This window comes from Mus caroli, chromosome 15, assembly GCF_900094665.2.
Source record: "Mus caroli chromosome 15, CAROLI_EIJ_v1.1, whole genome shotgun sequence".
Classification (NCBI taxonomy): domain Eukaryota; kingdom Metazoa; phylum Chordata; class Mammalia; order Rodentia; family Muridae; genus Mus; species Mus caroli.
Genome location: NC_034584.1, coordinates 94300390 through 94316248, shown reverse-complemented (window position 1 = coordinate 94316248; position 15859 = coordinate 94300390). Strand labels below are relative to the sequence as shown.

At 49.0% G+C, this 15859-nt stretch overlaps 2 protein-coding genes across 5 annotated transcripts in view; one reads left to right on the top strand and one right to left on the bottom strand.

Moving 5' to 3' along the window:
* Positions 1-3725, top strand: part of Smagp (small cell adhesion glycoprotein) — a 16857-nt gene extending 13132 nt beyond the window's left edge. For 2 of the 4 annotated variants that reach the window (XM_021182836.1, XM_029469773.1), the window contains 2 exons: positions 2427-2507; positions 3095-3725. In XM_021182836.1, the coding sequence (XP_021038495.1) occupies positions 2427-2507; positions 3095-3273 (260 nt within the window). In that variant the 3' untranslated portion in view covers positions 3274-3725. The remainder of the gene's footprint in view (positions 1-2426; positions 2508-3094) is intronic. The other 2 variants (XM_021182835.2, XM_021182837.2) reach the window with 1 other exon arrangement.
* A 578-nt stretch (positions 3726-4303) lies between these two features.
* Positions 4304-9424, bottom strand: Dazap2 (DAZ associated protein 2). Its single transcript, XM_021182834.2, has 4 exons — positions 9305-9424; positions 8027-8145; positions 6891-7136; positions 4304-5682 (listed from the first exon to the last, which is right to left on the bottom strand). The coding sequence occupies exons 1-4, from the start codon at positions 9315-9317 to the stop codon at positions 5554-5556; spliced, it is 507 nt and encodes a 168-aa protein (XP_021038493.1). The 5' UTR covers positions 9318-9424; the 3' UTR covers positions 4304-5553.
* Between the last annotated feature and the right edge of the window lie 6435 nt (positions 9425-15859).

Below are 15859 nucleotides of genomic sequence, written 5' to 3'. Positions count from 1 at the left end.
CCCCCCCCCGCCCGTGTGGTTTTATTTTCTTTCTTTTGAGATAGTGTCTCTCCCTAGCCTGGCTAGAACTCACTATAAACCCATGCCTCCAGCTCTTAAGGATTGTGATTCTAGGTTCAGAGACGGCCAGCCCATTATCCTCTGAAAACCTGAATCCTGCAGTAACCTTTACCAAGTCCCATCTTCAGCAGTTATATCAAAAATGCTAATTAAGGAAAGACTGTGGTATCACACAGTCTTTTATCGCTTTAATTCCAGCTCTGGGGAAACAGAAGCAGGCAGATCGTTGTGAGTTCAAGGCCAACCTAGACAATGGAGCAACTCCAGGCCAACCAGGGCTACATAGTGAGACCTTCTAGACCATAGTTTGGTAAGGCCCTGACTCAGAGTAATTACTTTAGAGTCAGGCTTTGGGACTTTGGGGTTTTGGAGTTTAAAGGATAGGCAGACAGATACAGGATAGAATGCAGGCAGGCTCTGGGTACTAGAAGCCCTGTGCTGAGCCTGGTAAAGTGCAGACCTTATCCTAGAAGTAAAAGATTTGGGGCAGGGTAAGAATATTATTTTATTACTTAAAAATCATGTTTATAATATGTAAGGCCGGGGAGATGGCTGGGTGGGCAAGGCCCCTGCTGTATAAGCATGAGAACCCCAGTAAAGCCATAGGTGGTATCACGCATTTGTTTTGCTTTAGAAACATTCCCACTGGTACTGGCTGGCCTGGAACTCGCAGCGATCCACCTGTGTCCATCTCCTAAGCACCGGGGTTAAAGGTGAAGGGCACCTGGCAGCAGCAGGCCTTTGCCAGCTCAGCACTGCCGTAGTGAGGTGGAACGTGGAGACAGGAGACTCCTCACAGGCCAGCCAGTGTAGGGAGCAGAGGACAGGAAGAGATCCTGTGTCAAACCAAGAAGATGGTGAGGATGGAGCCCAGAACTCGTCCCCTGTGACTTCTACAAGTACACCCCACGGGCAGGAGTATGTTAGAGTATGTAGAACGCTGCAAAATGTACTGGATACACCACGATGCTGCTTCACACACACAGACACATACCACATACATACACAGACACACAGAGACACAGACGTTTACGTCCCCTTCTCTCTCTCTCTCCCTGCACTCAACGTGCCCCTTACATTACTATAACCCTCCTGTTGTAGTGTCATAGTTACAATCCTACAACTAGGTATTGTCACCTCCTGTTAGCATCTGAAGTGACCGATGCAGATGGGTTTGATGAGGCTTTCTTACCCAAGGGCGCACAGCAGGTAAAGGACAGGGTTTGTATTTGAAAGTCAGTCAGTCCAGACTCAAAGGACTTCCCTGTATAGCTCAGGCTAGCCTGGAACTCTATATAGTACAGGAGGATCTTGAACAATCTTTCTCAGCCCTGAGTTCTGAGATTATAGACATGTCACCACACCTAGCAAAACCCAACCCCCTCATGGTCTCACTCAATAGCCCTGGCTAGCCTGGAATTCTCTATATAGACCAGGCTGGCCTTGAACTCTGAAACCTGCCTGCCTCTGCCTCCTGAGTGCTGGGATTAAAAGCATGTATCACCACCCCCAAGCCAAAAGCTCCTATTTATTTATTTATTTATTTAGTTAGTTAGTTAGTTAGTTAGTTAGTTAGTTGTTTTTTGAAACAAGGTCTCAGGCACATTGTGGCTCTGGTTGTCCTGGAACTCATTCTGTAGATAGGCTGGCCTTGAATGCAGATTTGCCTGCCTCTGCCTCCCAAGTGCTAGCTAGCATTAAAGGTGTGCATCATTACACCTAGCTCAAGCCCCTATTATATATATATATATATATTTTTTTTTTAGTTAACTTTTTTTTTTTTTTAACAATTTTAGATTTATTTATTATATGTAAGTACACTGTAGCTGTCTTCAGATACTCCAGAAGAGGGCGCCAGATCTCGTTGCGGATGGTTGTGAGCCACCATGTGGTTGCTGGGATTTGAACTCTGGACCTTCGGAAGAGCAGTCGGGTGCTCTTACCCACTGAGCCATCTCACCAGCCCCTCAAGCCCCTATTTTTAACCATTGTATTGGACAGAGAGAACATCATATAAATGTTGTCATTTGGAAATCGTTTGCTTCCATCTCTGTTTTCCAGGATTTTCTGCTTGGAGTTCCTGTAGACACTATTCGATGAACTTTTTTTTATCTGTATTTTATGAATATGAGTGTTTTCCTTGTATGGATGTTTGTGTACATGTGTGCCTGGTGACCACACAGGCTAGGACATCAGATCCCCTCGGACTGGAGTTACATATACGTGGGTGCTGGAGATAAAAATCTGAGTCCTCAGAAGACTAGCCTGGGCTCTAACCACTGAGCAGCTCTCCAGGATGGTGTCGTGACAGAATGCCAAAGACAAAGAGTTCACCCTTTTCTTTTCCCCCTTCCTCTACTTCCCAGAATTGATGACCACGCCGGTTTTTCAGGCCCCTGAGACCCTGTCCCCACAAGCTGAAGAGGCCAGCACGGCGCTCATTGCAGGTAATAATGCCAGTGTACCAATTCAAGGAGCCTCAGAACTGAGACCTCTTGCTCAGCCTGGAACCCAGTGTGACTGCTAAGATGTTCCCTATACAGGAAGAACCACGTCGGGGTAACTGGGTTCATTCTGGCATGTAGGTCTGGCACATGCATAGCTGTGAAAGACCCAGAGGCATGACCATAAGTGACTGGCTGGGAGTGACCATGCACAGGCACTGGTTATGTGGCTGCTCAGCTGGGGTATGTGGGTTGGGAGGAGGGTCTATGTGGCTTGTCGAGTGGGTGAGGAAGAGCGAGTGGGGAGAACCAGAGCAGCTCTCATAGGAAGCTATGTATTTAAAACACCCTTCCTGTTGGCATGAGCTATTTATTTCCCTCCTGGTTTCTAGCAAGATCATCAGAAACTGGTTTGGGAGGAAGTTGAATTTTGTCAGAAATCAAAACAGCATGTCTATAGCCAAGTACCAAGAACCTCTGGATGCTGTGCCCTGGACAAGCTGTGTTCGAGGGGCGCCCCACTAGGAAGTAATGACCTAATTCAGAGGGCCCCTTGTAGTACTAAAACCTCTCTCTCTCTCTCCCCCAAGTTGTTATCACCGTGGTGTTCCTTACCCTGCTCTCGGTGGTGACCTTGATCTTCTTTCACTTGTACAAGAACAAAGGCAGCTACGTCACCTATGAGCCTGCAGAAGGGGAGCCCAGCGCCATCCTCCAGATGGAGACTGACTCAGCCAAGGGCAGAGAGAAGGAAGAGTACTTCATCTAATGTTTCCCAGGCTGCCTCTGTAGTTAGGGAATGTTTGCTCTAAAGCCAGGGAGTGGCGTTGGGTGATACAGGCACATCCACTCACCTCCCAGGACACGGCCCCCAACACCGGAGACACGGAGAGAGCTGTTCATGATGCTGGGCCTTGATAAGGACAGTGCTCGAAACCGACCAACAAAGAGGGGGCCATGCCTGAGTTGGAAGTGAGGTCACATGCTGGTCCACTTTATCCCCTCCCTAGTTGACGAGCAATAGCCCCAGTCAGTGTAGCTATCCAGTCTTTCTGGAGGCAGGACGCCACAGGAAGGGGTCAGACCAGGGAGGGGATAGGAGTCTGAGAATGTTACTGCCTTTGTTTGATCTGAGCCCCACTGTTCCCCAATCAGCCTCAAACTTCTGTTTTTATCCTAATTAAACTTATGAAAATCAGATTTTCATTTTCAAGAACTAAATTTCTCAAGCTTTTTACAGCATTTTCTCTTGCTTAAGTCATCTGCATGTGTTGTCTTAGTAAGGACTTAATGGAAGTTCTACAGTTCTCAAAACTATTCAGGAGTTGGAAATGAGGACAACCCAGGAGGTTTGTCCCAGACAAGCATCACTGGAAACACATGAGAAATAAGTGGGTTTGTTCTCAATTCTGGCAAGGGCCACAATCACCTAGATCTCTGTGTATAATATAGATGGAGCCAAGAAAGACCTGGCATTCAATCCTATCTGTAAAGCTCTTTTCTTTTTTTTACCCTTGAGACAGGGCTTCTCTGGGTACTAGCTCTGTAGACTAGGCTGGCCTCTAACTCACAGATCTGCCTGCCTCTGCCCCGTGAGTACCGGATTACAGTTATGAGTCCAGGATCATCTCTAGTGGACCCAGGAGAGCAGTCAAGCCTAGCCTGACACACCTACATTTACTTCAAAGACATATTAAAGAAACAGCAATGGGAGCACTAGCTGGTTTCTGGGTCGGATGTTAAAGACCTGCCATATAAAGGAAGCCATCTGAGCACATGCTAAGTAAAGAATGCTGGAGTGAGGTGTAATGCAACTTCATCACTTTATTCAAATCTTCAAAATAGTCTTTATTCTACATTTTTAGTATAAAAAATCCACAAGTTAAGTGCACCACAGTGTAGAGAGACATACAACGCTGAACTTCCATAACAGTCGATGGTACAGTCAAACATCACATGTACAGAACACAAGATTTAGATGAACTGAAATATCAGATAAAATAAAATCCAATCTCGGAAAACAAATCAAAATATTAAGGATCCCTGAAATATTAATCCTAATGAGATCTCACTGGACTCAAGTCATGTCATAGTGAGGCATTCACGTGACCGTACTAACCTACCTCAGGAAACTCCTGGGAGCCCGAGTGGCTACATGAGACACTCAGGAAGTGATAGCTAGTTTTTGATCTAAAACTCCCTTAATTAGACTTTAAAGCCAAGCTTTTGATATGCATCTTCTCCCCTGCCTGTCATCTTTCAATCTTCCTAGGACAGTTTGCACTGAGAACTGTTGTTTAAGTTCAGGTTTCTGGCACCACAGCTAGTCTGGGTTCATGGTGATGCAGAGATGGTTTATGAGGCGGGTCCAAAAGGTACCCTCCACCTTGCCTGGAGATATACAAAACCTGAAGAAATGGAGTCTGTGCTCAGGACACACAGGGGGCTTCAGAGGATCCTTATGAAAGATGAGTTAAAAATGTCAAGTGGGACAGGTGCAGGGAGACAAGGGGCTGAGTCTGGCTTTCGGTCCTGCACCACTGATTCTATGGATATTGATGGGAGGGGGTGGAGGAACAGTGGACAGGCTGGGCAGAGGATGGGAAGGAAAAGGCAGACAGCTAATGCATTTCAAAGATAAATCAAAAACTTAAGGAGATTAAAGACCAATCAGTAATTTGGCAACTTTAATTCTTAGGAAGATCAAAGTGCCCTCCAAACCTAATTTGATGTTTTATTACTAGAAGCAAAGACCAGCATGGCACAGCATCACTCCAGAGGAGTTAAGGAAGAGCCTTGGGCTGCTTCACTCACATTCGTTTGAAGAATGGATACCTCCTTACCTCAGAATGCTTTAGGGAGGGGCTGCTACCCTTACATGGTTCCTTATTAAATTTGAAAAGTGCCTCAAAAGTTTGGACACCAGAAAGACACCCCAAAAACATGTGTCTAAACTGCAACTTCAGGTTAATATGACTAAAGCAGTTACATTGTGAGAAGTGCTGAAGGTATGTGATGTCTTCCCCGGCACAGGAGTGGCCATGGTTCCTCACCAAATGGTGTAGCCACCATCTGAGCCACCCATGAAGAAGTTTCCCTTGCGCTGAGTTACAAGGACGTTGGCTCCCTGCATGACTGCGAGCTGAGCAGCGTTGGGAGGGCATCCAGGAGGTGGAGGCTAGAAGGAAAGAACAAGGTACAGTGGGCACAGGGAAAGAACACAAGAAGCAGATGCTGCGTAAGAAGATGGCAATGTGCCAATCAGTAACTTTTTTTTTTTTGCAGGCAGTGGGATAGACCCACCCCGGGTCTCACTGAGTAACTCTCACTTGACTGGTTCATGCTATGCAGCCCTGGCTGACATTAAACTCAAAGGTAGTCTGCTGCCTCAACCTCCCTACTGTTAAGTTTATCGAGTGTACTACAGTACCAAGCAACCAGCATTTTGAGGAGCTAAGTTTGCAACGGTTTAAGTTCTAGAGCAAGCCTACTCTCTCTGAATCCAGGACATAAACAGGAAAGGAAATCTGTTAGAGCTAGAACACCCAGAGTGTTCTAGCTCTAAGATATAGCCTGTAAATCCAGATCCCATCCTTCTCAGGGGAGAGCCACTCCCACCCCACAGGATCTCTTGTGGATGTGGGGTTTCATTTACCAGGGAGGGGGAGAGCCCTTTGTACAAGCTAAGCAAATGCTCTACTAGTGGGCTACATCTCCAGCAACCCTAGGTTTTTAACATACAACATTGTTAAAAGCCAATAATGATACCATTCTAGTCACCTCACTCTAGAATGTGACTCCTAAGAAGATGCCCTTTGCTAGAACCTTGTGGGCTACAAACCTCATACACAGTGTCACTGAGCAGGAAGACCTGGAAAATAAAACCTACTTACGAGGGACCGTGCATTCTACTTTCTAAATCACCTGGGCTCCTAGTACATTCCCCACTCATGGCAAATAGTAAATGCTTATGAGCTCACCAAGCAGCACCCCTGGACCAGTTCACTGTGCCTGAACAACTGAAAAAGGAGCTAGCAGCTAGCAGTCTTTTTAAATTTATAGACAGGGTTTCTCTATGTTGCCCTGGTTGTCCTGGAACTCGCTCTATAGACCAGACTGGCCTCAAACTCAGAGATCCCCGTCTCTGCCCCTAAGTGCTAGGATCAAAGGAAGATGCCACTAATTTAATAAGACGAGAAAACAAATCAACCTGATTAACTCTAAAACCAAAGGCTGTGTCCAATGCCCTGATTGGCCCGGCCACATTTCTGCTCTGAGAGGGCAGCAGCTGGGCCGGCCCTGACCACTATGGTTGGAGAATGAATATGAAGTCATTTCAGACTGTTCAAGTATACAAGGGCTGAGCTCCCGGTTAGGCATACTCACAGGAATGTTGCCAGCGGTGGCACCAGCTCCAAATCTGGCACCTGCATCATACCCTCCTTCCACCAACACTGCTGAGCCAGGTGGATAGATGGGACCAACTGGATAATAAGCCATGGGGATTGTGGAGCCTAGAGGCCCAACAGCCACAGACTGGGCCATAGGCAGATACAATGAGGCGCCAGGAAATGCAGCTGACATGGTGGGGACCGTGGCAGCCCCTGGATGAACAAAGCTTGGACGATAGAGCTGAAAGAAGCAGAAAAGAAAGCAAAATATTATTTTTGTGACATTCCTATTTGAAATCTCTTTAAGTATTATTGAGACCATCTCCTGTAGCTCAGGCTAGCCTTCAAGTATGTAGGAGTGGATGACCTTGAACTCCTGACTCTCCTGCCTTAACCTCTTGACTATGGAATTAGAAGCCTGTGCCACCAAACCCAGTTCACATTGTGCTAGGGACCAAATCTAGGGCTCGGTGGCATGCTAAGCAAGCACTCTACCAAATCAGCTACATCCCCAGCCCCTTGTTTCGTTTTGTAAACGGGGTTTGGTTATACAGACAGCCTTGAACTCAGCTTCCTCCTGCCTCAGCCTCTCAATGCTGAGACTACTCTCCTGTACCACCATGCATGGCTCATGAGTCCATTCTTAGTTCTTTTTTTTTTTTTTTTTTAAAGATTTATTATATCTAAGTACACTGTCTTTGTCTTCAGACACTCCAGAAGAGAGTGCAGATCTCATTACAGATGGTTGTGAGCCACCATGTGGTTGCTGGGATTTGAACTCAGGACCTCTGGAAGAGCAGTCAGTGCTCTTAACCACTGAGCCATCTCTCCAGCCCCTTGTTTTTAGTTCTTGTGTGTGCAGATTACACGCTGGTTACAGTCACTGGCACACAGTATTCTGAGTCATTTGCGTCCACAGCTACTACTGTGCTCAAGGGACCCAAACTCAGCTTAAGTCAGCATGTGTCAAATAGCATAATCAGATACTGCATTCAATTCCAATGGTAATTTTCACCTTAAGTTTTAGATGATTCACAGAGCATCCTTCTGCTTGTGAAGTCAGATTTGAAGACTTAACAAGGGGATCCAAGAGTGTTCTCAACTAGCTACAAGTTTAGGAAACTGCAGTACCTCTGAATATGCAGGTGGAGCATCAGTATAGGGTGGAGCCTGAGGAAGATGTAAGGTCTGAGGATATACTGGATTCCCAGGAGGTTGCACAGGGTAGGTAGGCTGTGTTGGATATTGACCTGGAATACAAAAGGGGAGGAGTGATGTTGTCGGTCAAATTAGGGGGGGGGTGGCAAACAGGAAAGATGCTCACTCAGTGTGTGAGACAAAGTGCTGCTCTTCCTGAGGACCCCAGTTCTATTCCCAGCACCCACATATGGCACAACCTCCTTTCAACGCTACCTTCTGCCTTGGTGGGCACCTACACTCACTCACAGCCAGAGGCAGGCACACTTCGAATAATAAAAACAAGTTTGTAAGCAGAGCTAGTAGACGGGGCAGGGTGCACAGGGTGGGGAGCAAGCAGAAGAGCTGCAAATAAGGCTGCCTTATTCCTTAGAGGCAGGAAAATAAGGATGGCGCTGGCTTCTGACTGGGCAGAAGGCGCCGTTCCCACTAGCATACTGATTGATGGAGGCTAACTTGGCCGTGTTCCCTTCCGAATAGAGGACAGGTCTGAGGGCCCGTTCCTGGGGCTCCGGACGGCTGGTGTCTTAGGGGGCTCCTCTGGGTGGTCTCCCCCGGGTTGTGCTGTAACCAGTCCTGAGTCCGTGCGACCCACGGTTCTCAGTGTTTACCTCACGGGTTCCTAGTCAAGGTCGACTTCCACAGAGTGAGTGACTGAAGTTAACCGTGAGAAGGGCGGCGGGTGGAGGGGTGGGGACCGCGACCGTGTTCTCACAAACATTAGCAACGCACAGGGGCGGCTACGAGTCCGGGCCCCGAGGAGGAAGCGCCAGAAGTCCCCGGCGGGCGGGAACGGGTCCTCGAGGGCCGGGGCCGTGCGGCGGAGCCGGCACCTCAGCAGTTAAGCTCGGCCGAGGCCTGTTGTTCCGAGGCGCGGCGCCCCGCCTCCGCCCGCCCTCCATTGGCCTCCCCAAATCCCTGCTCTAGCTCGCCATTCGCTCCAGCCGCTGTCCGTCACGGAAAGCCCCCCCACCCCACACACACAGGAGCCCGCGGCTCCAAACTGCGCCACACGGTTTACGGGGCCGGGGCCCGGAGGGCCGAGCGGCTGCGGTGTGGGGGGGAGGGGAGGGGGCGGCCACGTCAGGTGCGGCCGCGCTGCGCAGCCCGCTGAAGAGAGCCGCACAGACCGTCCCGGGTCCGACGTCCCCCGGCCCGCTCGACCCGAACCCGCCCGCCTCCCCGACGGCCCCCGCCGCTTCCCGGCCTTGCCTTTGCTGTTCATGGTGACTCTGAGTTCGCTCCCACTCGGCGTCGCGGACGGTTATTTTTCTCGTCCTCTTCCTGTTCGGAGTCACTTCCGTGTCACGTGACGTTCGTCCACTCTGCGTCAGGAGATGCCCGAGTGCGCCGCCGCCGGAAACCCCGCCCCCTCGCAGGCCCGCCAGTCGCGGCAAGGAGGGAGCTCGCGGCCCTGCTCTGCTCGGAAGCCCCGCCCTCCCCGTGCGCTCTGCCCTCACCGCGCGCGCCTCCTCAGGGCTCGGCCCCGCCCCTCCCTGCGCGGCTTCGCCCTCACCGCGCGCTTTGCCCTCACCAATTGCCCCGCCCTCCCTGCGAGGCCCCGCCCTCCTCGCGCTCCCCGGGTTCCTTGCTCTCTCTGCGCGGTCCTCGCTCTCACCGTGAGCCCCGCCCTTATCACGAGCCACTCCTTCCCGCGCGGCCCCGCCCTCACCGCACCGCTAGCCCCGCCTCCCTGAACGCTCCGCCTTCGCCGCGCGCTCCTCCTTTCTGCGCGGCCCCGCCCTAAAGAAAGCGGAGTCAGCCTAGGGCGGCGTCCTCACTGCGAGTCGCCTCTGCTCACTAACTCCAGGTGACAACGCAGGCTGTCACGACTCCACAGTGCCTGCGAGACGCAGCCCAGACCTCAGACCTTAGCCTGTCTCCCGTTCTGGTCCTTCCAGGCCTCTTGTTGAGGGCCCAGCGCCTGGCTTTGGGCTCGGAGATGGACCGTGTCCCCGCGCCCTGCCCCCTGTCCTGAGATAGACCGAGCCCCAGCACAAACTGATGGGACGCAGCCAGCACCTGCACCCTGGCCTGGCACGTCCTAAGGGGACCTGTAAACTCCCTACAGATGTTGTGAGTGGTTTAGCCCGCGCTCAGTTGTCCAGAAGAGTAGCGACGACGTCTCTTAGGACAGTGACCACATTTTTTCCCCGTTTCCTCGTTCCAGAATATCTGCTGAGCAACCGAATGCGCACTCATAGATACACAGAGGAACCGACCGCCGCAGCTGTCTGCAGAAGTCAGTGTTGTGCGTGGTCAAGTAGATGGGCAGGCTTTGGAGGGAGAGGTCCTTGGCGAACGGACTCCTGATTCGTCCGACACCGAGAAGGCCTTGCTTGTGTGTCAGGTGTCTATTTAACAGTTTGCGTGGCGTCCTGTAAATGCAGTTTCGTCCAGTCCGCACAGCAGCCCGAGAGGCTGATCTAGTTCAGCCTGGGGACCTGCGCATGAGTGTCATGGGTTCACGCCGACACACATATAAAAATAAACATTCGAGAAGAAAAGAAGAACTGATCTAAAGGACAGGTTACAGACTTGAGTTTTGTGTTCTGCCTCCCTGGTTCTGGGTCAGTATTTCCATTTTGGTTTCCTATCAGCACACAGAGCATCCCCTAACTAGGCTACGCTAACTAAAGGATGTTTGGGAACTCTCGGGTATTTTTTAAGTTCCCATTAAGTATTTATATTAATTTGACTTGGATTAAATCAGTATCATAAAGACTGTGGTCTTTACATTTCCTTGACTAAAGCAAAGTATCCATAGACATATGAAATAAAAACAATAGTAGCAACAACATAAATTTTAAAAATCAGATGCTGCTATGGGGTAACCATTCCAAGGACCACTGTCTTATGAAGAAAAGGTTAATTCAATATCCGCGCCCTCCTAGGGCTGACTCCTACACGTGATAGCTGCTCTCGGCTTGGTCGATCGCTCCTATGCTCGGTGCCTGGTATTTTGCTTAATATCCTGAACCCAAGACCTGGGGATGCAGGAGCACCCTCGCGGGAAATGGGGAGCTGTAGGCCGCTGCTGTTTCCACCAGGTGGAGCTAAGGAGCAGCTGGCTCCAGTCCCGGACAGCAGGGCGCATCGGTGTGTTTGTTCACTTAGCAAACATGCTTTCTTATAGGAATGTAGCAACTACTTAATGAATGCCCACTGTGTCAGGCCCCATCTTAGGCGCTAGAGAAACAACTGCGACGGGGAGGGCAGAGTCTCCCACCATTACTAACAGCCTAGAAAAGCCACTGTAATCGTATGCGGCCTTTAGAGCCAACGTGTACACCTGCGATGCCAGGAAGCACACATAGATGAGGGCCTACTATCTTCTCCTTAAGGGACGGTTTCCCGGGGGAAATGATGCCTGAGAAATTTGAGGAGTGCATAGCTACTAAACAAGTGAAGAAGATCCCCGGGGAAAAGGAAGACATCACTCATACCATGGCGCTCAGAGAGCGGAATGAAAATGTGGCAGTGTGGCCAGATCATGGAAAGCAGGACTGGTGGGAGATGAAGCTGAAGAGGAAGCAGGAGCCAGGCAGTGCTGAGCCCAGGGTAGAGCCTGGGTGGGAACAACGCTTATAATTACATTTTGTGTATTCGTGTTTGTGTATGCACCTGTGTTTGTGGGTGCTGCTGTACCTCAGCAGGTAAAAATACAAACCATGAAAGCCAGATAACCTGGGGACAGTCCCCAGAACCCATAGTGGAACGAGAAACCAACTTCTGAAAGTCGCCCTCTGTCCTCCACAAGTGCCTACATGCACAGACATAAGTTAGCAATACTACATTTACATTTAAAAATAAGTTAATAATAAGGAAGAGATTGGGGAGATGGCTCACTGGTAAAACATTGGCTCTACAACCAATAAGGACCTGAGTCTGGGCACCTAGCACCCAGCGCCCAGCAGAGCGCAGCAGCTAGGGAGGCAGACACAGGCGGCCCTTAGACGCAGGCAGTTCCAGGTTCAATAACAGACTCCTGATACATATAAGAATATAGCTAGCTGTAGGAACTTGGAAGGCTGAAGCAGGAGCGCCTTGGTCTCAGGAGTTAAAGACCAGTCCAAACAACATAGCAAGACTCTACTTCCAAAAGAATAATACACACTGCAGAAAGGATTCCAGTTTCATAAAACAAAGAAATTAAAATCTAATGTAGAGTGACCTAAATGTGAATTAATGGCCAGCTGTGAGGGCAGAAGAGATGTGAGGGCAGAAGAGATGTGAAAGGAAAGGAGTTTAGAAGGAGATTTAGAAAATTATCTGGAAGCTGACAGCGTGAATTTTGAAGGAAAAAAAAAAAAAACCCTTACCCAGGGCAGGAAAAGACAAAGAATTTATTGAAATACAGGACAAGACAGGCAGAGGGTGAACATGGAGTGGGATCATGTGAGGAAGCCACTTTCTCCTGTAACAGTCAACAGGGAGTTGCTAAGTCTCTTTCTCTTGTAACAGTCAATAGGAATTGCTAAGTCTCATGGGCCATTTGTCAGGATTCAAAGACCTTCTCTGTCTTAAGTGGTTCCTCTGTAGAGTGAGTTGGGTTTTTTTGTTTTGTTTTGGTTTTTGTTTTTTTTTTAAGACTGGCCATTTGAGTAGGGAACTGTATTCCAGCACTTACTTTTCTTAGGACTGGAGAGATGGCTGAGTGATTAAGAGCACTGGATGCCCTTTCAGAGGACCCAGGTTTAATTCCCAGCTCCTACGTGGTACCTCACAACCATCTATAACTCCAGTTCGAGGGGATCCAATGGCCTCTCTGGTCTTGTGGTCACTGCACATGAATGATGCCCAGACGTTTTTATTGTATGTGATTATCTTATTTGTTGAACTGAGCTACAATGTACCATTTCACATTTGGCTTTGTGATGGTTGGGTTTCATTGTCAGCTTGACAATACAGAACCCCTTGGGAATGAGTCTCAATAAGGATTTTTCTAGATTTAAGTTGGGCTGAGGTATGTCTTTGGGGGATTGATTGTCTTAATGGAGGTAAGTTTGAGGCCAGCCTGGTCTACATGGAACGAGATCCAGGCCAGGCAAACTATGTAGAGAGATCATGTCTCAAACAAACCAACAAACTGGACATGCTGGTGCAAACCTGCAAACCCAGCACCGAAGAGACTGTCTCAGGAGAATCATGAGTTCAAGACCACCCTGGGTTACATAGTGAGACCCTCTCCAAAGAGTGAAAAAGGTCCAATTGTATATTATAAACATGCACAGCTCGTTATATATCTATTAAATCTCAAGTAGCATTACTAATTATTGTGTACATGTGTGTGTGGTGTGTACATGTGTGTGTGGTGTGTACATGTGGGCACTTGTGTCATGCGTGGCGCATGCATAAAGACCAGAGGATAGCTCTGTGGAGACAGTTCTCTCCTTCTAGCTCTACATGAAGAACTCCGGTCTCTGGGCTTCCAAGGCATGCAGGTTGCCTTTGCCTGCCGAGCCGCCTTGCCAGCACAACTGAAACCTTTGAAGAAGCAATGTAGATGAGGGTTAGAAAGATGGCTCATGGTTAAGAATGCTTTCCATGCTCACAGAGGGCTGGGCCTGGTTTCCAGCACCCACATGACAACTCACGACAGCCGGGAACTGTAGGGATCCGACACCTTCTTCCGGACCACAGGGCACAGGGTGTGCGCATGGTGCACAGGAACTGTAGGGATCTGGCACCTTCTTCCGGACCACAGGGCACAGGCTGTGCACATGGTGCACACACATACATGCAGACAAATACACAGACAATAAGGAAAGTTAAGAAAATAATGGGGGGAAAAAGAGCATACGGAATTGAAAGAAAATTAAGGGGGTGGATAAGGGAGGGATCAGAGGGGAAGAAATCGATAGTGGTATAATAGGCACATCTCTAATCCCAGCACTTGGAAGGCGGACCCTGTGGAAGCAAAAAGAAAATCAGTATGTCTTCACCTCTCTCTCCCAACCCCTGCCCCACCCCTATCTGTCTGTCTGCCTCCCTCCCTCCCTCCCTGCCTCCCTTCCTCCCTCACAGTCTGCTGTTTTCTGACTTGTTTTCAAGTTTCTGAGTTTCTGATCTACTTAATCACTTCAGGCACTTCAGGGAGGAGGCCCTTCCTTTGTCAGAGCAGTTCGGGTGTGGCACTTGCTGGGTGTTTCTGTAGAACAGAGGAAGGAGTGAAGGCAGAGGCAGGAAGATGTCTGAGTTTGGGACCAGACTCACAGAGTCTTACATAGAGAACACTCAGGGCCACATAGTGTGATCCTGTCTGGGAGGTAGTGTGTGTGTGTGTGTGTGTGTGTGTGTGTGTGCGTGTGTGTAGGAGGGCAGCAATAATAATCTTGAGATGAAGAGGGAAGAAGCCAAAGATGATACTAATGAACTCTTTTAATGCGCCCTGGAGTAGATCGATTCTGAATGGAAAGTCACAACATAATTCAGTAAATGCCGCCCTGGGGATGAGTAAGCTATGACGTAAGGGTGCTGAAAATGAGTCTTTGTCCTCAAAAGGTTTCTGTGCTGGAAGCTTGCTGTGGCGCCCCCCCCCCCCCAGTGTCAGGCAGGGCACAGGGATGTGGGCGGTGACTGGGATGGGGCAACTTGGAAAGGGTTCCAGGAAGGTGATCTTGGGAGGGCCACCAGTTAAGTCTCCTGGGACGGGATCAGCTTTTGCAGGAGTGAGTTGTTGGGAGGCCATGGCATGCTTGTCACCTTTCTGGTTGTGTGGCAGGCAGTGGACTCTGAATGAGAACATAGACACCATGCTGTTTGTATCCTCACAACCAAAGTCGTAAGCCCAACAAAGTATCCACTCTCCTCTGGTACCCGTTACAGCAGTACAAACAGACTACACAGTAACTTCCCCTTTGGCCCTCTAGTCTCCATTAGTGTGATTTAAGGTCTTTTTGTAAAAGCGCACCTTTATTGAACACCCACATGTTGTGATCATTCTTGTATGACAGAGAATAAAGCGATCTCCTAGTTCTCAGACCAAAGAGGAGGCTGGGGCTGTGTGAAGCATCCAGCCGGCTCTTTGAAGGAATCTTTTCAAAGCTGTGGCTGGCCTCTATGTAACTAAGGGAACAGCTATTACCAGATAGTTGGTGGGAAATGGAGCCTTCTCTCCTAGTCTCAGCAAGACATTTTAGGAAAGGCGCAGACCCTGCTATGCACAATAACTTTAAAGCACTAACTGTACTGCCACTGGGCAGCCTACTGAGTCCTGGCTGGAGCAGGACCTCCTCTGCACTGGTTTTCGTGTATTCTGCCTGTGAAACCTCAGCTTTTGCATTAGAATGGCTTAAGACTTGTTTAAAATGCAATTAAATGGAGTGATCTAGATGTATATTCTTTGCTGGTTTGGGGGTTTGGGATTTAACTATTCTTTGAGAGGTGTGTGTGTGTGTGGTATGTGTGACTGTGTGCATGTGTGTGGGTATGTGTGTACCTGTATGCAGGTTTGTTTATGAGTATGTGTGTACAGGTACATGTGTGTGTGTGTGTGTTTGAGAGAGAGAAAGAGAACATGTATACATGTTTTGCTCTGTGTGTGTGTGTTTGAGAGAGAGAGAGAACATGTATACATGTTTGCTGTGTCTGAGTGTGTGCACACATGGGAGGTGTGTGTGTATGTGTGTGTGTTTGAGAGAGAGAGAACATGTATACATGTTTGCTGTGTCTGAGTGTGTGCACACATGTGAGGTGTGTGTGTGTGAGGTGTGTGTGTGAGGTGTGTGTGTGTGAGGTGTGTGTGTGTGAGGTGTGTGTGTGTGA